Genomic DNA, 24,039 nt, shown 5'->3' on the forward strand with positions numbered 1-24,039 from the left:
CACGCTGATAGGTTGCCCCAGCATTTTTGAGCCCGAAGGCCATCACTTTATAGCAGAACGTCCCCCATAGGGTGACGAAAGTGGTCTTCTCTACATCTTCGGGTGCCATTTTTATTTGATTATACCCTGAGAAACCATCCATAAATGAGAAAAGGGCGAACTTAGCTGTATTATCTACCAATACATCAATGTGTGGCAGAGGAAAATTGTCTTTAGGACTAGCTTGGTTTAAGTCCCGATAGTCTACACACATTCGAACCTTGCCGTCCTTTTTCGGGACCGGGACAATGTTGGCCACCCACTCCGGGTACCGCGCCACAGCTAAGAAACCCGCATCGAATTGCTTACTTACTTTTTCTTTGATCTTCAAAGACATATCAGGTCTCATCCTTCGTAGCTTTTGTTTAACCGAGGAAGACCCGGGATTCAACGGTAACTTATGTTGCACAATGTCGGGATCCAGACCGGGCATGTCTTGGTATGACCATGCAAAGACATCTTGATATTCTCCAAGAAGGGCTATCAAGCCTTGGCGGATAGGTGTGGTCATACTGGTTCCCACTTTTACCTCTTTCTTTTCCTCTCCGGACCCTAAGTTCACCAGTTCGATTCCTTCTTGGTGAGGCTTCATTTCACGTTCTTCCTGAGCGATCAACCTCTCCAACTCTGGTGAAAGGACGTCCTCTTCCTCTTCTTCGTTCATCATTTGGCTTACATCTCGGTCGAAATCGATCGCCAAACCGTCATTGTTAGGATCCTCAAAGAATCAACCCTCATATCTATACCAAACAAGACAAAATAAACAAAAACATGCAAAATGATATGAGAAAAGGTGGAACTGCAAGAACAGATGAAAGAAAATCTCTTCGTTTATTTAATAAGGTAGGTTTCACAAAACAAAAGAGAAAGGAAATCTATAGGCTCTAATTACATTGAATCAGCGGTATAGACTTCTGACTGGCTTATCACGCGCCAGTTCCCCACTTGGGAATCGGGGTGGCATGGTTGCACGAAATTTGGTGGGTCTTGAGGGAACTCCTCTCCTACTGCGGCCACTTCTTCCTCGGACACCATTCTGGCACTGGTGAAAGATTGGCTAAGACGGCCGGGCCATACTCTGTCTGCCCGAAATCTTGACGGCACATTCCTCCTCCCCGACATCCCGGGTTCGTACCCCAATCCATACTTGTACGGATTTCCCTTAATATCGACTACGTCGGCATTCCCGAGGCCGTCCTTGCCTAGACCCATTCCGGGCTAAAATCCGCTCCTGAGCATAACTCGTGCCACCATTATGGCTGCGTTGGAGAGAGAAGGTAGCAACGGACTTGGTTCCACAGAGGCACAGCTCACCACCTCGAAGGATTGGAAAGCCGTTTCCAATTTCTGGTGAAGCGTTGAAGGGACCACTCCCAGCGCATGAATCCAAGGTCTCCCCAAGAGACAGCTATAGGCGGGATTTATGTCCATTACTTGAAACACCACATTGCAAGTGTGGGGGCCTATCTGAATGGGAATGTCGATTTCCCCCATCACTTCCCACCGAGTACCATCAAAGGCTCGTACCACCATCGAGCTCGGTTTTAAATGTGACGCACTAAAAGGAAGCTTTTCCAAAGTGGTCTTCGGCATCGCATTCAAACTTGATCCATTGTCGATAAGTACCTTTGCAACAACATGGTCCATACATCTCACCGACACATGTAGAGCCTTGTTGTGTCCTCTCCCCTCAACGGGAATCTCTTCTTCTGCAAACGCGATATAAGTGTTGGTGGTTATATGATTAACGATGCCTTCGAAACCCTCCACTGAGATATCATGTGCTACATGGGCATCGTTAAGGACCTTTATCAACAGCGCACGATGAGGCTCGGAGTTTATGAGCAGTTCAAACAAAGAGATCCTTGCTGAAGTTTTATTCAGTTGCTCGACTACCTTAAACTCGCTTTGTTGGATGAGGCGGAGGAACTCATGGGCCTCTTCCAAAGTCACGGTCTTTCCTTGAAGACCCTCTTTCTTTTCAGCCCCTTTTACCACCGGAGAATCCACTTCTTTCGAGGGGATGGCTACGTCTGTGGGCTCTTGGACCATGGGCGCTTTCCCCTTGGAGGGCAACTCTGCCGAGTGAGGGGAAGCGAACACCCAACCACTACGGGTTACGCCACTGAGGCCGGAGATGTTGGTCACCTTGGCTGACAGGGAGTCAACTTCGGTTGCAACTCTTTCGCTGAACGCGGGAGGGGTATACTTCCACGGAACGGCCTTATTGCTTTGATATGCAAAAGGCGTTGGCTTGGGCGCTGTCCGGGGGTATATGGGTGTGGAGCCGATCTCTTTCCTAGTAAAACATATTACTAGGGCCTTCGGGGTTAGGGGAACCTTCCTTTCTTCTGACTGCATGCAAATATGTGGTTCCTCCTTCCCTCCTTTGGACACTTCAAGCTGCCCCCAGTCCATGAGCCGCTGAAGCAATTCTTCTACCGCGGGACAGGTTTCCATGTCGTGTGACTCCCCGAGGTGAAACAAACACTCGTCCCTTTCGCCTCCGCCACGGGAGACCATACACGCCGCTTGTAGCAATTGATAGATGAAGCGTCTGGAAGTAGCTATCTCTCCTAAACTCTTTGCCCGCGATGGCCCATCCTCTTCGATGGCGTTCACGCTAGCCCCTCCATGACTAGCTAGCGGATTAGTTTTAACATTTGGGCCTTCCTCTTGAAACGATAGCCAGCCGGCACTGATTAGGTGCTGCACCATATACCTGAACGGGAGGCAGGAGTCAATGTTGTGTCCGGGAGCTCCACTATGGTACTCACATTTGGCACCCGGGTCATACCACCTGGGGTAGGGTGGCTGGAAGACCCTCCCGGGTATGGCCACCACCAAATGATTCTCCAATAATGAAGGCCATAACTCAGAGTATGCCATGGGAATAGGAGAGAAGTTATCTTTCGGGAGTGGGCGCTGTGCATTATTATAGCTCGCGCCGGGGGCTGTATTGTTGACTGACCGGGGCGTGGCTGGAGCTGTGCGTTGGGTCGGCGTTCTCTCTGCCGCGGGCGGTCCTTTTACTTGAGTCAGGAGGGAACTCCCGGCTCAGATTGAAAAATTCGGGGGATTGGGCTGGTATGAGCTTTGGATATTTTGGGGTGCTTTCATCCACGTCGGGGCGGTGGTGACCGCGTGGGCATCTCCTTCCTTTTTCCTCGCGCCCACCACTGGGGCTCTTCTGTTGTTGTTGGGGGCCGCATTGGAGGCATATTCGAACTTGCCTTTTCTTAGTCCAGATTCAATTCTTTCTCCGGCGAAGACGAGATCCGCGAAGTTAGCCGGCGGGAAAGATGCGTGGAGTGCGAGGCGAGGTTTATGGGTGCGCTTCCCAAAGGAGGAAAGATGCGCGACGAGGTTTACGGGTGTGCTTCCCAAAGGATCAAAGATGCGCGGAGTCGCCACCAACATTTATTTGTGGAAAACGTCAGAAAAACCGAAGGAAACCGGTCAAAATGAAAATTCTAAGTTCGAGAGTTATATTTACGTTTGAGGAAGGTATTAGCACCTCTCACGTTTGTCTCAAAGGACAACAGCCTATTTTTTAGAATCGTGGAAATTGTGTTACCTTAACTTTTATTTCTTTTTATTTTTTTGAGGTCGACAAAAGCGGGGCTTTTGCTCCTACGTACCCTCCATCGAAGAGGAAATCTCAGACCTACGTAGTTCTTTCTTAAGAGTGAATCAAGCGATTCTTTTTACTTGAAAGGTGCTCATTTTAAGGCTTTAGACCTTAAAAATGATCCAGTTACTTGATAAGGAAAACTGAGATGATAAACTTTCAAACCCTTTTTAGTGACTTTTTTTGTGGATGAGCTTGACTAGGCGAATTGATTTTAGCCTTAGTTTCACTTTAGTTATTAGTCAATTCAATTAAGAATGAGAAATCCCAAAGAGAAAACGTCCGATTGATTTTTCGCTTCATTTTACTAAAAGGTATTTTTTTATTATTATATTATTATTTTACCTCTTTTTTTTATTTCCAACGTGGTTACAGCACGACCGAATGGTCGGAATTCATTTTAACATAAATTAACGGATATTACAAATCAAATGATCGGTGGAAATTTATTTTATTTTTTGATTAGGCGAGAAACGACTTAAATAAATGACAGAAGCACGTCAAAAGGGGGTACGGAAAGTAAATGAAACGAGAATAAAAGTACACGAAACAAATGGGGACCACCACGGGTACATAGAATGAATTGAAAAGTTCGATTTCGGGTACTTACCGGTTGAAGACCAAAGAACAATGAAGAACGAACGATGAATGTCGAATAACGGTTGAAAATCTTCGCGTAATTACTCGCGGAAACGTTACGGAAGCGCCTCGGCTTGGATTGTCTTCACGAAAAAAAATTTCCTCAGCAATTTCGAGAGAATAAGAAGTGCCAAGAAGGCTGAACCCCTTTCCCCTTCACTCCTTCCCCTATTTATAGCAAAATAGGGGAGGAGCTTGCCACCCAGCTCGCCCAGGCGAGTAAGGTCGCTTCCTCCAGAAGCAACTTCCTTCTGGAGGAAGAAACTGGAAGACCCAAGTGGGCCTGATTGCTATTTGTACCCCTTTTTACTAAATGCACCCCCCTTCTACTTTTTTTGGTAATTCTTTTTCCGTAACGTTACGAAACTTTACGAATTCCGTAACGATACTTATTTTCCTTCCGCAAGGTTACGAATTCTTACGGATTATGTATTTACTCTTTTTTAGCTTTCGAAGAAGTTACGGAAACTCACGGATTGCGCAAAAATACCTCTTTTCGATTTCCGCCACATTACGGAATTTCACGGATCGCTTAAGCCTGCTTCCTTTTGATTTCCGACACGTCTCGGGACTTCATATATTGTGCAACAAAGGATGCCAAGTATCTCAAAGCGGCTAACCAAAGGTTGCATGTCATCGAGTAATAATCCCCGGACGAAAATAGGGTATGACAGTATGTATTAAAAAGTGACGCATTACTCTAGAGACACAAAATATCACTAGCAAAACTAATATTTAAGTACTATTTGCAGAAGAATGCATGAGAAAAAATGGCACGGAGCGTGTTTACTCCATGCCCTATTTGGGGACCTATAGGATAATATCTAGGGGTCTCTAATAACTACTCCCAACGATTCATAACTCACATGGTTGTTTTCTAGAGGTATCATCACTCAAGATAATAATATTGTGGCGGTATGGAATACCAGCGACAACACATTATAAAGAGAGAAAGCTCTAGACGAGGTTTCACTATTATCAAGCAAGTCGGAGACCTAGCATGATCATAGATTCACCTCCACTCCTTAGATTCCCATGAACCCGGGTATAGGGCCCCCTTTTTTTTTTTTTTACTCGAACCGGTGGGTGCTTAGAATGCAGTGTAAAAAATGTGGAAAAGACAGCAGTTATTACATTTACACAGTTCAATAAAATGCACACACAAAGTTTCACAATTCCACAATTCCCTAAAATAGGCCTAACTCACAAAAACAGTCCCCAGTGGAGTCGCCAATTGTCGCAACCTACCCTTTTGCGGGCGAGCGAGGCGAGGCTCACGGGTGCGTTTTCCAAAGGAGGAAAATGCGCGAAGTCGCCACCAACGTTTATTTGCGGAAAACGTCAGAAAAACCGAAGGAAACCGGTCGTAAAGAATATTCCAGATTCGAGAGTTGTATTTACGTTTGAGGAAGGTATTAGCACCTCTCACGTTTGTCCCAAAGGACAACAACCTTAATTTAGAATTGTGTGAAATTGTGTATCTAAACTTTTATTTCTTTTTATTTTTTGAGGTCGACAAAAGTGGGGCTCTTGCTCCTACGTACCCTCCATCGAAGAGGAAATCAAACCTACGTAGTTCTTTCTTAAGGGTGAATCAAGCGATTCTTTTTACTTGGAAGGTGATCATTTTAAGGCGTTGGACCTTAAAAATGATCCATTTACTTGGTAAGAAAAACTGAGATATTGAACTTTCAAATCCTTTTTTAGTGATTTTTTACGGACGAGCTTGACTTTGCGAGCTGATTTTAGCCTTAGTTTCACTTTAGTTATTAGTCAATTCAATTAAGAATGAGAAATCCCAAAGAGAAACATCCGATTGATTTTTTGCTTTATTTTACTAAAAGATATTTTTTTATTATTATATTATTATTTTACCTCTTTTTGGTTTCCAACGTAGTTACGGCGTGACCGAACGATCGGATTTCATTTTAACAGAAATTAACAGATATTACAAATCAAACAATCGGTGGAAATTTATTTTATTTTTTGATTAGGCGAGAAAATGACTTAAGTAAATGACTAAAGCACGTCAAAAGGGGGTACGGAAAGTAAATGAAACGAGAATAAAAGTACACGAAACAAATGGGGACCACCACGGGTACATAGAATGAATTGAAAAGTTCGATTTCGGGTACTTACCGGTTGAAGACCGAAGAACAATGAAGAACGAACGATGAATGACGAGGAACAGTTGAAAATCTTTGCGAAATTACCCACGAAAATGTTACGGAAACATTACGAAAGTGCCTCGGCTTGAATTTTCTTCATGGAAACAATTTTCCTCAGCAATTTCAAGTGAATACGAAGTGTCAAGAAGGTTGAACCCTTTCCTTCTTCACTCCTCCCTCTATTTATAGCAAAATAGGGGAGGAGCTTGCCACCCAGCTCGCCCAGGTGAGCTCAGCTCGCCCAGGCGAGCCAGGTTGCTTCCTCCAGAAGCAACCGCCTTCTGGAGGAAGAATCTGGAAGGCCCAAGTGGGCCTGGTTGCTATTTGCACCCTTTTTTTACTAAATACACCCCCTTTACTTTTTTTTAGTGATTCTTTTTTCCGTAACGTTAGGAAACTTTACGAATTTCGTAATGATACATGTTTTCTTTCCGTAAGGTTACGGAACCTTACGGATCATGTAATTACTCCTTTTTTAGCTTTCGAAAAGTTACGAAAACTCACGGATTGCGTAACAATACTTCCTTTTGATTTCTGGCACGTTACGGAATTTCACGAATTGCGTAACGACACTTCCTTTTGATTTTCGGCATGCCTCGAAACTTCACATATTGTGCAACAAAGGGTGTCAAGTACCTTGAAACGGTTAATCAAAGGTTGCATACCATGAAACAATAGTCCCCGGACGAAATTAGGGTATGACAACTATAAGTATTGGTTTTTGTTTTCCATAAGAAAAAAAGAAAAGAACTTTTGGCATTTTTCATAAAATTTGGTGAGAGCTTCTCTCTAGGTTCCTTGTTGAACCAATCTCAGACTTATCAAGGTAATCCTTGTGGCGTCTACCCTGACTTATCTTCCTTCACTGGAAGTGGCGTCATCCAAAATCTCCGTAGCCTGTATCAAGCGATCTGCTCCTAGTCAGGATCACATCATCTGATATCAGAGCTTCAGCTCTTGATACAGGTTCTATCCTATCCTATTATTTTATTTGTAATTTGTCCAGGTTCATGTTTTGTCCTTGTTCTGGTATTTATTTTCTTGTTTGCGTCTTGTTGCGTTCTTGTTTGTGTCTTTTTTTCGTTCTTGTCACGTTTTTGTTCTTGTTCTTGTTCTTGTTCTTGTTTCTTTTGTCTTTCAGACTTTGTGTCAAAAAAAATTGTTTGAGTTCTGTTTCAAGTAAAAAAAAAATTTCAGAAATTTTAAAAAAAAGAAAAGAGAGAAGAAAAGAGGAAAGAAAAAAAAAATGGGTGTTTGATCTTTGAACACGAATTTGAGGTAGTTAGAAGCATTTTTGGGGAAAATTGTGGGGCTAAGGAATTTTTCAGGGATTTTCCTTTGAATTCTGAGCGTTTTGATATATAGTGGGCCTCAAACGGACAACTGTAGCAAAAGTTATGAGCATTTGAAGTTTACTGGTCATATCTGTTATCCTATCTATTATCTTATTTGTTATCATATCTGTTATCCAAATTAAATCTAATTTGTTATCCAAATTAAATCTAATTTGTTATCCAAATCCAATCTAATCGGTTATCCAAATCAAATCTAATATATTATCCAAATCAAATCTAATCTTTTATCCAAATCAAATCCAATCTGCTATCCAAATCAAGTCCAAGTTGTTATCCCAAATCAAATCTGTTACTCAGTCTGTGATAATTATATTGTCTTTCCTTTTATTTTATATTACCTTGTGTGTCTGATTTGGTCCATCCAGGAACTTAAGAGGGAACACGAGTGGTAAAAGGCAAGAGGGAATACATTACACAAAAGCCTATATTGAAAGCATGAAACACGAGTGAACTACCATCAAAGAGAGAAACACGTGAGTAGAGTTGTGGTGAGGTCCTGAATCTTTTTTTAAATTACTTCAAAATTCTTTGTTCCTTAATCATGGCTAGAGCTGGTGACAATGGTGGTGTATATCATCAACTGGACGGATTTCAGCGCTTATTACTGGACGCGATGACTACACAAATGCAACGTTTGTTGAAACGTAACAATGAAGAGTTCTACAGGCGAATAGAAGGACTATAGCACCAAATGAATCCAAATGCTGGAAGACCTTATGGTGGCAATAGAAGGGTCAATGATGGATCAAACCGAATAGAGGGGCAAGACAGCATTGAGGGAGTAAAACTCAATGTATCCTCTTTTAAAGGCAGGAGTGACCCAGAAGTCTACCTTACCTGGGAGATGAAGATTCAGCTTGCATTCTCCTACAATGATTATCCAGAAGAGCAAAAGGTGAAGTTAGCAGTAGCTACATTCTCAGACCATGCCCTTGTTTGGTGGAAGAAAAATCAAAGAGAGATGAAGAGAGAAAAAGGGCGGGAGATAGATACATGGACTGAGATGAGAAGGGTTATGCGAAAGAGGTATGTTCCAACTAGCTACAGTAGAACCATGCAACAGAAACTCCAGAGGTTATCCCAGGGAAGTTTGATTGTTGAGGACAAGGAGATGGAGATGGCACTAGTGAGGGCCAACATTGAAGAAGACACTAAAGCAGTGCATGATGGCTTCACCAACAAGATTTCTTTCTAGCACCATGACCATAAAATTATTCTTAAACCTCTATCCCTTAGAGAAGTGTGTGATGACCAAATCAGAAGGAGAGAAAAGAGAGAACAAGAGAGAGACAATAGTGAGGCACCACAGAGGAATAGAAAAAGGAAGAGTGATACACTTGAGAGATGGAGTGATACACAAGAGAGAGAGAGTGATAATTCTAATCAGTTAACTATTTATGTTTCTCCTAGTGTTCAACCCTTATTGCAGGAATTTGAAGATGCCTTTCCCAAGGAGATTCCTCATGGACTGCCACCTTCAAGAAGCATAGAACATCAAGTGGATCTTCTTCTAGAAGCTTCATTCCCTAACAGGCCAACTTACAACAACAAGCCCTAAGAGACTCAGCATAAGGATGCACAGGCCAAAGTTGAGTATGTGAAAAGATTGTATGACCAAGTGAAGGTGCAAATTGCAGAGAAGAATGAAAGCTATGCCAAGCAAGCCAATAAGAACAGGAAGGAAGTGGTACTTGAACCCGGTGATGATCCTGGACATTTGAGGGAAAATGCTTTCCAAGAAGGAGGGAATGATGAGAATCCTAAAACTGGCCAAATACAGGCTAAAGGCCCAAGTGGAGAAGGACAAAGCCCCCGAGTGGAGACGGATGAAGGCCAAGTGGAGAAGGATGAAGGCCCAGAGACAGAGACACTATCAAGACTATTAACTATTGTCAAATGCCCAGATTAATTTGAAGGCCCATAATAAATATGTTCTATTTTTTATTTATAATTTTTTGGCCCAAACAGTTTTGAAGGCCCATGTCTATTTTTATCTTTTTGTTCAAATACACTATAAGTATTGGTTTTTGTTTTCAATAAGAAAAAAAGAAAAGAACTTTTGGATTTTTTCATAAAATTTGGTGAGAGCTTCTCTCTGGGTTCCTTGTTGAACCAATCTCAGACTTATCAAGGTAATCCTTGTGGCGTCTACCCTGACTTATCTTCCTTCATTGGAAGTGGCATCATCCAAAATCTTCGTAGCCTGTATCAAGCGATCCACTCCTAGTCAGGATCACATCAACTTGTCCATCTCAGATTTGGATGATTCCTCCAACCTGGATTGTATCTATTGCTTGAAAGGTCATAATTATTCTGTTGTTGTTGGTTTTGCTGCTGTGGAGGTCTATTATAAATGTTTGCAGCATAAGCTTCAAGTTGCTCTTTGACTCCAGATTGCTGCAAAGAAGGATAAAGATTTGTATGGTGATCTGCAGAAGAACATAGATCACAGACTCTTGCAACAGGTGTAGATTTCTGATTCATGGCAAACTGAGTTACTAGGTTGACCAAGGCATCAAGTTTTCCTTCAAGCTTTTTATTTTCAGTAGATGAAGATGAATCTGTGGCCACCTCACGGACTCCTCTAAGAAAAATAGCATCATTTATTGCACTGAATTGTTAGGAGTTGGAAGTCATCTTCTCAATCAAATTCCTAGCCTCACCAAGGGTCATATCACCAAGAGCTCCACCACTGGCAGCATCAATCATACTCCTCTCCATGTTGCTAAGTCCCTCATAGAAATATTGAAGAAGGAGTTGCTCAGAAATGTGGTGGTGAGGACAGCTTGCACACAATTTCTTGAATCTTTCCCAGTACTCATACAAGCTTTCTCCACTAAGTTGCCTGAAATGTCTTTTCTGATGGTAGTGGTCCTAGATGCAGGGAATAATTTCTCCAAGAACACCCTCTTAAGGTCATCCCAACTGAAAATGAACCTGGGAGCAAGGTAGTATAGCCAATGTTTTGCCACTCCCTCTAGAGAATGAGGAAAAGCCTTTAAAAAGATATGATCTTCCTAGACATCAGGGGGCTTCATGGTGAAACAAACAATATGGAACTCCTTAAGATGCTTATGAGGATCTTCACCTGCAAGACCATGAAACTTGGGTAGCAAATGTATTAGTCCAGTCTTAAGAACATATGGAACACCCTTATCAGGATATTGAATGCACAAGCTTTCATAAGTGAAATCAGGTGCATCCTAACTAATCTATGAAAGGTTCTATCTATTTCAAGATCAAAGGGTTGTAAATCACCTGGATTGCCCCTAGTCATGCACTATATGCAGCAAATAATGTGTTCTCAAACACCAAGGGAGGGTTAAAACTACAACTATAGTCAAATGATATCCAAATGAGCTGAAATTTTGTAAGCAACACCCTAAAATCATGAAAAGATAGCAAAAAAAATTTCAGATAAAAATTCAAAGTCTAACTATGAAAACTACTTAAGCAAAGTTTAGAAAAATAGGACAATAATACTTGAAAAAAAAACTTAGTAAATAGCTTATTTTTTGAGTTTAAAACGGCAATGGACCTTTGGTTGATTGCCACGACATGGTCAATTTCCACGGCATGGGATATTTTCTTCTACCCCAAATGCATATATAATAATAGTCATTCTGATACCCGGAGCAAAAATTGTGGTCGTTTTAAGTTTTGCTAAAAATAAGTTCCCAAATTTTTTTGTCTCTCTGAAATACTGCCACACCAAGTGCTCCTGGTATTTTTCACACAAAATATGGATCAAAAGAAACTACCACACAAAAAATCAGTCAAAAATAACAACTCTAACTATCAAAACAAAAATCGCCAATTAAATTGCAAAATCAATCGCTAAACACTGTTCACAACATTACACAAAAAAAATCAGCATTACACAAACTGAATCAATCGCTAAACAATCGCTAAAAATAGTCGCTAAATAGGGGACGCGACTGAAATGAAAAGCAAAACACTACACAAAACAAAACAAAACAACTAAACACTATTATGAACCTTTGGCCCACTGCTCCCCGGCAACGGCGCCAAATTTGATCGAGGTCGTACCCGAATCAAATAAACATTAAAAATGAAGTATCTAGGAAGTGATCCTAGGTCGTCTCCCAACGAGCAATGGTCAACCAAACGTTCATAACAGATAGTAATAAAATAGTAACAAATTGGGGGGGGGGGGGGGTTGTTTGTTTTTCTAAATTAAACAGCAAGCAAATTTGAATTAGAAAATAACAGAATTAAAACGTGTTGTTTCCCCTTGATTCACAAGCAAGTCTCTTATCCTAGGTTACGAGAATTTATCCTTAATCAGTTCAACCACTTAATCCAACCCTAAATTAAATTACTAGGCAAAAATTAACATAAGGTTGTCATTATGTGATTAAGCAACACATACACCAATTAATCATGAACGAAACTGATCATTAAGCATGAACGTAAATTAAGCACAGAGACAATTAATCAAGCACTAAGCATGCATGGATTAATAGCAACAAATACATAGTAATTGGTGAAGAGGAAAAACTGATCAGAATTCAATAGTAATAACAAAACCTCAAAGAGAGTTGTGCTTGATCCTCAAGAGAAAACAACGCTGGAGACTTAGCGTTAATTAGTAGAAAACAAAATTGTAGATTGAAGCAGAAACGAAATTGCAGATTGAAGCAGAAAACGAATTTTATTGCTACATGAATAGTATGCATGAACAGTAAAAACTGGAATTGCAAAACCTAAAATTATTCTCCCCTCTCAACGAAAAACTCCAAAAACTAAAACCTTGGTGCTGTTATATAGCTTATCAGCCCCAAAGCTTATAAATCTGTAAGTCCAAGCCCATAAATAAAATAAAATTTGGACAAGATAAGATAAGATTTGATAAAATAAAATCTAGATGAAATAAAGTCTAGATAAGATAAGATAAGATTGGATGAAATAATATCTAGATGAGATAAAATCTGGATAAGATAAGATTTGATAAAATAAAATTGTCTGCTCTCTTCATGTCCAAGCCCAATTCTGGATTCAAGTCCAATTGCTTATAATTCTCCTGAAATTAAATTAAAAATACAAAATTAGTCCAATAGGCCCAAATGATAAAATTGCATATTTAATTTGATAATTAAGGCTAATCAGTAATTAAAATGGTGACAAAAAGGGTTAAGAAATAAGAGAAAATAATGACACATCAAACCCTTATTGCAGGAATTTAAAGATGTCTTTCCCAAGGAGATTCCTCATGGACTGCCACCTTCAAGAGGCATAGAACATCAAATTGATCTCCTTCCAGGAGCTTCATTGCCTAACAGGCTAGCTTACAAAAGCAATCCCCAAGAGACTCAACATAAGGATGCACAGGCTAAAGTTGAGTATGTGAAAAGATTGCATGAGCAAGCGAAGACTCAAATTACAAAGAAGAATGAAAGTTATGCCAAGCAAGCCAACAAGAACAGGAAGGAAGTGGTACTTAAACCAAGTGATGATTCTGAACATTTGAGGGCAAATGCTTTCCAAGAAGGAGGGAATGATGAGAATCCTAAAACTGCCCAAATATAGGGACCTATGACCAGGAGTAGGACAAAACAGTCAGTGGATACCCTCCAACAAATGGTAGTAGGCATACTTAACAAGGCCCAAGCGGAGAAGGATGAAGGCCCAAGTGGAGAAGGACGAAGACCCAAGTGGAGAAGGATGAAGGCCCAAGTGGAGAAGGATGAAGGCCAGAGGTAGAGGCACTACCAAGACTATTAATTGTTGCTGAAGGCCCAGACTAATTTGAAGGCTCATGCCAAATATGTTATTTTTTATAGTTTTTTTTTTGTTTTAAGTTTGGCCCAAACTGTTTTGAAGGCCCATGTCTATTTCTATCTTTTCGCTCATATACACTATATGTATGACTTTCGTTTTCAATAGAAGGACTTTTGGTATTTGATAAAATTTGGTGAGAGCTTCTTTCTGGGTTCCTTGTTGAACCATTCTCAGACTTATCAAGGTAATCCTTGTGACGTCTACCCTGACTTATCTTCCTTCACTGGAAGAGACGTCATCCCAAACTCTGTAACCTGTATCAAGTGATCCGCTCCTAGTAAGGATCACATCAGGCGAGGTCAACTGAATACAACCCTAACTAAGATCGTCCCAACACAACCATTGTCGATATCGACCAAACACAACCTTGGTCAAGGTTGGTCGAAAAGAACCCTAATTGAGGTTTTCTAAAATTAACCTTAATTGAGGTCAGTCGAAAACAACCTTGGCCAAGGTCAACCAAAATTAACCCTAGTCTAGGTTGACCAAAAACAACCTGATCGAGGTTGACAAAAAATAATCCTAGTTGACGTCAACCAAAACATAAGCAGACTAAGTTAGGGCGAAAATATTCATTGTCGAGGTCAACTGAAAATAGCCCTAACTGAGGTCGGGAGAAAATAGCCATGGATGAGGTTGGCCGAAAACATCCCTAGTCGATGTTGGCCAAAAATAGCCTAGTCGCGGTCAGCTGAAAATACCCCTAGCCGAGGTCGGCCAAAAGTTAACCTTACTTGAGGTTGACCGAAAATTAACCCTACTTGAGGTCGACGAAAAACAGTTTGGCCAAGGTCGGCCAAAAACAGTCTTGGCCAAGGTTGGTTGAAAACGGCCTTGCCTGAGGTCGACTGAAAACAACCCTGACCAATGGCGTCCAAAAATAGCCCTGGTTGAGGTCAATTGAAAATTGTTTTGGCTGAGGACGAACAAAAATAACATTGGTCGAGGTCGGCCGAAAATTAACTCTTGCGAGGTCAGTTGAAAATTAACCATAGTTGAGGTTGACTAAAAATAGTTTGGTCGAGAACGACTGAAATTAACCCTAGCCGAGGTCTACTAAAAATTAACCCTATATGAGGTCAACTAAAAATAGTATGTTCGAGAACGACTGAAATTAACCCTACCTGAGGTCAACTGAAAATTAACCCTGGATGAGGTCGACTAAAAATAGTTTGATCGAGAACAACTGAAATTAACCCTAGCCGAGGTCAGCCGAAATCAGTTTGGTTGAGGTCAACTGAAACTAACCCTGACTGAGGTAAGCCAAAAAGAGCCTCATCGAGGCCGACCAAAATCAAACCTGGTTGAAGAAGACAAAAAGAAAAACCCTAACCGAAGTCAGCCAAAACTAGTCCTATCGAGGTCGACCAAAGATAGGTTTGGTTGAGGTTGACCGAAAACAACATCGACTAAGATTGGCTGAAAAACTACCTTGACTTAGGTTGACATAAAACAACCTTGGCCTTAGTTGATAAAAACTAATCCTTGGTCAATATCAACCGAAAACAACCTTGTTCTGGCTTTGCCCATGAGCTAATTCTATTCTTGGCCCTATATTAAGCGAAATTGTCTAGGTTAGAGTCCTTCATTGCCCACTAGGACCATTATGGAGGGTCAAATGGATTGTCTAAAATCATTAAGATAACTCTAATTATAATATTAATGAAAATCAAATTGGGTCGGAATCATTGGATTAATAACTCAAGAACACGTGACATGACGTAATTATAATTGAGTCAATTAATTTAAATCTCACCTAACTAAAAAACTTAATTCTATTTATTGAAATATAATTGAATCGGATTTGTCGTCAAAATCGACCCACCCACACCCAATATATTAAGAGGATACAAGCACAAGTCAAATCAAATATGAAATGAATTTTGAAATAGTGCGATGGGTCGATAGCATTAAATTAGGATAGTCAATGTTGGGAAAAAGAATGGGCCAATGGGGTAGTGTGGGTAACGTCAAGGCGTGAGGGTTACGGCAGCGTGATTCTCACGCGATGTTGTTATAAAATATATGTACTTATAATACAATAGGAGCACGCTGAGACTTTCTCTTACATTTTCTTTTTCCTACGCAGTTTACATTATTAATCAATATTAATTAATTAAACTTTATTAAGAATATAACACTGTGTGAATTTTATTTATTATTTAATATGATAAATTTACACATAATTTTGTAATTTTAAATAATTTTAATTAATAATAAAAATATATTGAAAATAATGAAAATATTTAAATACAATATCCCATTGACTTTTCGTTCAAAGCGACAATAATTAAAAAAAGAAAAAGAAAACATAAAAACGACAACGCCGTGGCAGGCCCCGAGAATCTAAGAGATGGAATCAGGACCGTACGTTTCGATGGAAGCAAAGCCGCGGCAATACAAAAAGCCGCGTTTGCTTTGCTCGCTCGCACTCACAACCACAACACAACGCGGCAGAGCGAAGAGAAGGGGCAAAAGAGAAAGAAGCGCTTATCGAACTCGGACGGAAGCACTGAGTTGACTCGGAGGGAGTGGAAAGTGTTGTTGCGTAATGTCTGGTGGTATCGCTCGTGGACGCCTCACCGAGGAGCGCAAGTCGTGGCGGAAGAACCATCCCCATGTCCGTACAACTTCTTCTTCTTCTTCTCGATTCGTCGTTCATTTCTAAACGGTGTCGTTTTGGTGTTTAATTTTTTTTTTTTATGCTGTTGTTATTTAGGGTTTTGTTGCGAAGCCGGAGACGCTGCCCGATGGAACCGTGAATTTGATGGTGTGGCATTGCACTATTCCCGGGAAGACTGGGGTGAGTATTTCTTTTTCCTTTTTATTTGCGTTTTTGTTTTATTCGTTTAGCGTTTGGTGATTGCTGTGAATCGAATTCCCCAATTTTCGTGTTTGTATTCGTTCCTATGCTTTTGATTGTGCATTACTACGGTTTAACGTGGTTCGGTTACGCGTGTCTACATCCATGGATGAGAAGAGTTTAATTTTAAATGAGATTATAATTATAAATTTATAATGCTTATGTCTATGGGCACACTGAATCAGTGAAACTCCTTGTCTCGCAACACCTCGTTCTTATTCATACTCTTGAATTTGGGATGGGGCTATTTCAATCTCAAATGTTAGCTCATTGGGAAGTTGCAAAACGCAATCCCCGTTGTACTTATACATCACTTTTGCTTTTTTTGCAATTTTTCTCTCTAAAAATAATCTTTTTCAGAAAGTAGTTACTGAAACGAATTTTTAGTTGTTGATATAAGGTTAGTTTTGGGAATGTGTTAAATACCTTTTGATAAACCAAGAGTATGTTTGGATAATACAGAAAAATCAATTCTATCCCACAAAATCATGGTGATAACATGAATAAGTAGAGTAACTCTTTGTTGCTTTACCTTCACCTTGAAAAATTAATTGATTATTTTTTACCGTGAAGATAATCCAAACACGCTATAAATGAACCCTCATGTGTGATATTTGCTTTTGTGAAGAGTTGCATTTGAGGTTCGGATAACTGAACTAGTTTGATGATTTGACCATCAACAGAGTGAAGAGTTGTGTTTGAGGTCTGATTGTTGGGATTTTTTTTTCTCTTGAATCTTTTAGAATTTAGTGCCTCTAAGGCACTGGCACCAGAGGTATGTTTCTAGGCAAAGGGGCATTTGGTCCTCTAAAGGGTTAGATTTTTAATTGGTCCACTAAAGAGTTAGAGATTTTGGATTTTGATTGTTGGGTCTTGGGACAAGTTGGACAAAATAATCAACTTGGGATTCAATGGGTTAATTATTGATGGTGCCTGACTATAGCAACAAAATAAATCTGGAAGTTGGATAGAAATTTAATAAAGTAAGATTGATTTGACTTTTGAGAAGTTAACCTATGTATCACACTAGTGTTTGATTGTATCAAACAATAAAAAAGAGAGCAATATGATTCTATAATTCATAAACCTGATCATCTCTTAAAATCATTCATTAAACCTGTTTCGACAGACCCCCAGTAATTTATCCTACAAGGATTGGGAATAGAGACCATCTTAAGTCATAATGGATTGAGAGTTGAGTCTCATCGTTATCACTAAACCTACAAAAGAACTTAACATTATATGAAAACCTATTGATGCCTAAGATGGACCTGAGCTAGTTTTAAATCAAGACAGAGAACTGTAAACTTTCCTCAAGTACCTTTACCAATGAAAATATAAAATTAAATAAATTAACAATTTACTATTGCAAAATACAAACACATGGTAGTCCATTTTGAGTCAAGTACTCTTTTCTTAATTTTAGATTTGAGTTCTTGTGAAACTCAGAAACAGTAGATGGTAACTAATTCACTATATAGGATCCTGAATGAAATTTATATTTATGCAGTGGATTCACATAATCACTAGTTTTCGCAAATGAAGTTTCCAGTATGAGTGGTAACCAAGATAATGGGGTTGGAACTGAGAAAAATTTAACCAAGTGCTTCATGCTGTTTTTTTTTTTCCATTTGCATTTGACATATGTAAGGTAGTAGAAATTACTAAAATATTTTGTGCTTGAAAGCTTACTGGAAATGAATCATGCATCTCTGTTTTCATGCCTTGGATTGAATTTGCAAATGAATTAAGCAGCTTGTTGAATAGTGAGCCTGTTATTTACTTCATATTAATTTTCCGTGTCATTTTGCTGCAGACTGATTGGGAGGGTGGCTACTTCCCACTTACGCTGCACTTTAGTGAAGACTACCCTAGCAAGCCTCCAAAGTGTAAATTCCCACAAGGTTTCTTCCACCCTAATGTTTATCCTTCTGGGACTGTTTGCTTGTCTATACTTAACGAGGATAGTGTAAGTACATCTCTCATGATAATTGCATGACTGCTTCAAACTAGTTTATTTTGTATGATGTTTGTGCTAAGCAAACTGATCAGATTTATAGGTTCATTCTTATATATAGGGGTGGAGGCCAGCCATAACAGTTAAGCAAATTCTCGTGGGCATCCAAGACTTACTTGACCAGCCAAATCCTGCTGACCCTGCCCAGACAGAAGGCTATCATCTATTCATCCAGGTACTTATCCCAAGATTTTTATTTATAATAATTTTATTAATTGTTATTCACGCTTGAAGTGTAAAGAATGTCTGATTTTAATATAAACCAACTAATCAATGCAAAGTAAGGTAAGGTGGTAATATACTTTTCTGAGTGTTAATGCTCCACACATCAGTTCTCTTTCCTGAGGATTGTTATTATGACTGCTCATGGGCTTGAATGGTGGGTCTTTGAACATAGTGTATTATGAATAGGTGCTTAGAACTTGTTATCTGCTATTGTAACATATTATTTCTCTTTTTTTTCCTATTGATATACGTGAAGTGGAGATTTTAATTGCTTACTGTTGAAGGTTTGTTTTAACATTGTATACTTTTTGCAGGATGCAGCAGAGTACAAGAGAAGGGTCCGCCAGCAGGCAAAGCAATATCCACCTCTTCTCTAGGGTTGCATCAGCTAAATTTATGAACTATTTTTACTATGGCAGATGTTTCTTCTTTTGTCCCGTGTTAAAACTGTGTTGTCATTGTGATTAATGGCTGCCATAACATTAAACATGAATGTTTTAGCTATTTATGATTACTCCCAGATCTGGAAGAAGTGTTAATATATAAAAAAAATGTGAAAGTCAACCAATGAATACTTGTTGGTGACATGTTTCTGATGTTTGCTGCTACATTTTTATATGAATGGATCATTACTATAAGTCTATAATAAATTACATTACTACCTTCTCTGGAACATATCATTTCTGGATTTGTTGCTTTTTGTGGAGATCATAGACAGACCCCTATTGACCAATGTTTGTGTCACTTTAAGTGGCATGTGCTGATTGCTGCTGCTTGATTGACCTAAGAATGATAGTTTTTGGATGTTGAGGAAAATCCTAATATCTTCCGATTTTGCATCGTTCGATGTCTTTGGTGAAAAGCCCTCTCAATTGCATGTTCGGATATATGGTAGTAAATGTCTCTCTACTGGTGCCTAGATGGATTCATTTCAGGCAGAGATGTATGGTCGTTACAGCTTAACTTTTGTAATTGTTTAGATGGGAGTTATGGGAGGGGACAATGACCCTTACCCTGCTTAATAAATAAAAAGATGGAGCCATTCTTCTTGTTTTTCATTTCAAAATTCCGCTCGATCTGCGGAATTTAGACACTTATCTAAATTGAGCTAATAATTTTAAATTGACAGCTGACAGTATCATGTATATATTCACATAATAATTTGGTTTAACTGTATTAATTTTTTAATAAGCAATTATAAAAGAAAAAGAAAAAAAATGAACTTTTTTTCATAAATTAAAGGCAAAATTGCAAATATGTTCTCCCTATTTGTCTAAGAATTTGATTGTGGTCTCTCTATAATTCAATTCACCAATTTAGTTCCTGTAATTTTGTTATTTCAGTCCCCAATTTCAAAATTAGACATTGACGGTTACTTGACAACGTTGAGTGATGCGCTTTTATTGGATGTTGACCGTTACATGTGTGTTTATTGGACGTTAATTTCGTGCACCTAATTAACATCAACCTCCTATAAAATTGTTACATATGATAATCAACATCCAATAAAAGTGCAACACGTGGTGGTTAACGTTCAATTTTGAGATTGGGAATTGAAATAATGAGATTGCAAAAAATTGGGGACTAAATTCATGAATTAAATTATAGAGAGACCAAATTTGTAATTTTGAGACAAATAGGAGAGCCAAATTTGTATTTTTGCCTAAATTAAAGTTAGTCTAATATTAGTTAAGATAAACTTTTAGAGAAATTAAAGAGAATTTTTGTATTCACCAAAAAAAAAACTTAGTTTTTTTGCAAATAAATTTACTTAAGAGAAAAAATATTTCATTTTATCTTTTTATTTTCTTTTATAAATGTTTACTGGAAAGTTTATCCAAGCTTGGTTTTAGTCTCTTTTTTTTTAGTTTAAATTCGGTAATTTTTAACTTTGTTCTTTTTTGAGTCCATGAAATTCTTCTATTTTTTTTAAAATTAATTTACTTTGTCCTCTTAGATATTTTTTTCCTAAAATCTTTATATTTTTATTTTTACAATTATTTTGCAAATTGAATTAAGTGTCCAAATAAAAGATGTAGAAAAATATAGAGAAGCAAGGCGAATAAGAGCGATAAAGAGGCGTGTTATTTCACTTAGATATGAATATAATACGAGTAAATATCAACGGGCATTACATAAGATATTATCTTCCTTATGAGATTGTTCGAGCGATATTTCCTAAAGATAAACAAATCTCTCGTAGGTGTTGAATTATAAGTTTTTTGTCACCTTGAAATGCAGAGTATCTATCACTTTTATTGATGACTAATCTCTATTGAATAACTTGACTAGTCATCTTTAGTTAGGTTTTCGATCCCAGTCACATTTTTTTCATTCACAAGGTTTGAATTCGAAATCTTATTTAAAGGGATCGAACGTAGTACTAGTCAAACCAACAACTTGTGGGTTGAATATAGTTCATAAATACATTCTTGACTTTTCTTCATGTAAAACTAATTATTTTTTGTATCCTCATGTAAAATGTGTTTAACTTCATTCTAATATATTTGTACAGGAAACACATCAAATGAAAACATTTCTTATTGTGTGAAATGAAAACTATAAATATAAATCTTTATAATATTTAAATAGTCAATATTAATAAAAAAAAATATACATGATTTTTTTAAGTAGTCATGTGACTACTAACTAACTTTGAACTATACAGCCCAAAAAACAAAATCTATACTACTAACAATTTTTCTCCCTCTCCATATGACCTCTAAATGATGATCCAATCATTGAAAACCAAGAATCATGTTTGTTGAATCTTCTCACCAAATTTAAGCACAATCCAATGATGGACAAATCTCCAATCACAATGGGAAATTCTGTTGTTTGGTGGGTATGAGAACTACACAATTGCTTTTCTTCTTGTCCTTTATCTTGTTGTTTGCTACTACGTATTTCAAAATAATGAGCCTCTATTAAATGCTAATTTGATCCCTCTTCATTTAGTTAAGTGAGACACAATGGACTTACCATATCCGGGTCTTTTTTTCATATGTGAAGGGAGTCCAAAACCCAACATTCATTTCTTAAAATAAGAAGAATTCTCACTTGATATGCCCTAAATGTATGTATGTGCATTTCATTTAGTTCAATGGGTAATTTATTAATTGAATCAATAACTCAACACTTTGACTAAACCAATGATCATCTAGGTTTAATAACACTAGTACTTAACAAGAAAAAAAAATCTAAAAATAATGCATCTCAAATTCACAATTTATTTGTTTCATGTGCAAATCTTTAAAAACTAGAAATAGATTGAAAACAAGGTGACAATTTTGTAAATCAAAAGTGAAAATAGGAAATGGAAACAAAATTAAACAGTCCCATAGGTTAAGTGATATAAACAACAATAAAAAGAAGGCAACAAATAAGAGAATAACTCAAAATATATCGTGGTAATCGATTACAAGTAATGGTAATCGATTACAGGAGGAGACAGCCTACTGGTAATCGATTACATGAATACTGTAATCGATTATAGGCCATCTGTTCTAGTGTAATCGATTACAGTATTCTAGCGCAACCACCATAACTACTGTCATCACCACCACTACCACTACCAATGTCGTCACCACCACTACCACTACCAATGTTGTCACCACCATCACCACCATCATTGATGTAACGACCCGCTTCGTCGCTACAATATCACTATTCTAAATCGCGATTATTTCAAATTTTAAATGAAAACTCCGTTAATTTGCTTATATAAAAAGAATGAAAGTAATTTTTGTCTCGACATACATTCACCAAACAACACACATTACTTAAGTGGATACATATATATTAGTATAGTAACTCAGCACACATCATTCACATAATGGAAATTAAACTTGTTCATACATATAATTCAAATATGTGATTTACATCTTTAATTCAACAAAAGAATCATGGAATCAACTATGGAGGAGTTGATTAATAAAACACAACTCTCTCCCAAAATAATCCCAACGTCATCACGTCAGCTCGGCGGCCTCAACAGAATCTCACTTCCTGCACCCTACTGCTGTCATTCTGTTCCCATGAACAAGGTTTGCGATCATCATAGTTATCAACCACAAGATACAAAATTGCAAGGGTGAGTTCATTATAAAAAGAACCAATGCTAAATCCAAATAATCACAATTGGCAAGAAAACATAGGCAAACATCATGAGCTTACACAACATTCATTATTCAACACCCACATTCAACAATTATTCATCATTCACATTCAACAATTATTCATCGTCTATCCATGGATCCAATCAATACTGCTTAGAATGATGCATGCACCTGACCTCAACTCTCAGATGTAATGTGGTACGTACCATCAACTAAGGAAATAGCCTAAGCGTGTCCACACGACACCTCACCTAGGGAAACTATGTAGTAATTGTCAAGGTCACCCAGTCGTGCACCGTAACTCCCCCCCTTCGGTGATCAGCTTGGGCCACAAGGGAGTTCCCTACCAAGTGACGCACCTCCTAGTACAAAGTACATACTACCATAGTTTATACTATTTCCCGTGTCATATGAGGCATGAAACATGGGAACCATCAAGTAAAATGACCATGGATGAGTTAAAGATCCTAAGCCATCCCCTTAGAGATGCTTAAACTCTTTAACCACTCTATTTTCCCCTACCAAGGACATCCAACAAGGTCAATGCACCCCCCCATGAACATACACAACATACAACGTATGAACGTGAGCACCATCAAGTACAAAGACCATGGATGAATTAAAGATCCTAAACATCCCCTCGAAGATGTTTAAACTCTTTAACCACTATATTTTCCCACACAAGGGACATCCAACAAGGTCAATGCTGTAACACCCTGATATATATATCTATATATTAGTAGTAATTATGTTTGATGTTTGATTATTTGTTGTGTTATTTTCATCCGTAATTATTTTTAAGGAAGTTAATTTAGTTAATAGAGGGGTGTGGATAGATAAGGATCTAGCTTCTCAAAGAAGCCTCTTGAGAAAGTTTCTCAAAGAAGCCACGAGGAAGCTTTTGGAGGAAGCCTCTTAATGAAGCTTCTAGAGAAAGCTACATGAAGCTGCCTCGGTACAAACACTGCCCAGCCTTTGTTAACCGTTGGATCTTCTCGAAATTTGGTTTGCAGCTTCACAAGACACTTGTCCATGACCTGACCGTTGGGATCTTTGAGAAGATATCTGGAGTGTGCTAGAAGCTTCCGTTCCCGAGAGCATCTCTTATTTAAGCATTTCAGCCATTGCATTCGTGTAGCTTAGGAAAAACGTCATTTCTTCTTCTTTCTTTCTTCCAAAGCC

The 24,039-nt window shown here is 38.5% G+C and overlaps 1 protein-coding gene across 1 annotated transcript; it reads left to right on the top strand.

The window, feature by feature from the left end:
* The first annotated feature begins 16,045 nt into the window (after positions 1–16,045).
* On the top strand, positions 16,046–19,414 carry LOC114412397 (SUMO-conjugating enzyme SCE1-like). Its single transcript, XM_028376280.1, has 5 exons — positions 16,046–16,254; positions 16,354–16,437; positions 18,314–18,466; positions 18,576–18,689; positions 19,054–19,414. Exons 1-5 carry the CDS (start codon positions 16,186–16,188, stop codon positions 19,114–19,116), a joined length of 483 nt encoding a protein of 160 aa, XP_028232081.1. The 5' UTR covers positions 16,046–16,185; the 3' UTR covers positions 19,117–19,414.
* Positions 19,415–24,039: the final 4,625 nt, after the last annotated feature.

This window comes from Glycine soja, chromosome 5 (assembly GCF_004193775.1).
Source record: "Glycine soja cultivar W05 chromosome 5, ASM419377v2, whole genome shotgun sequence".
Taxonomy (NCBI): domain Eukaryota; kingdom Viridiplantae; phylum Streptophyta; class Magnoliopsida; order Fabales; family Fabaceae; genus Glycine; species Glycine soja.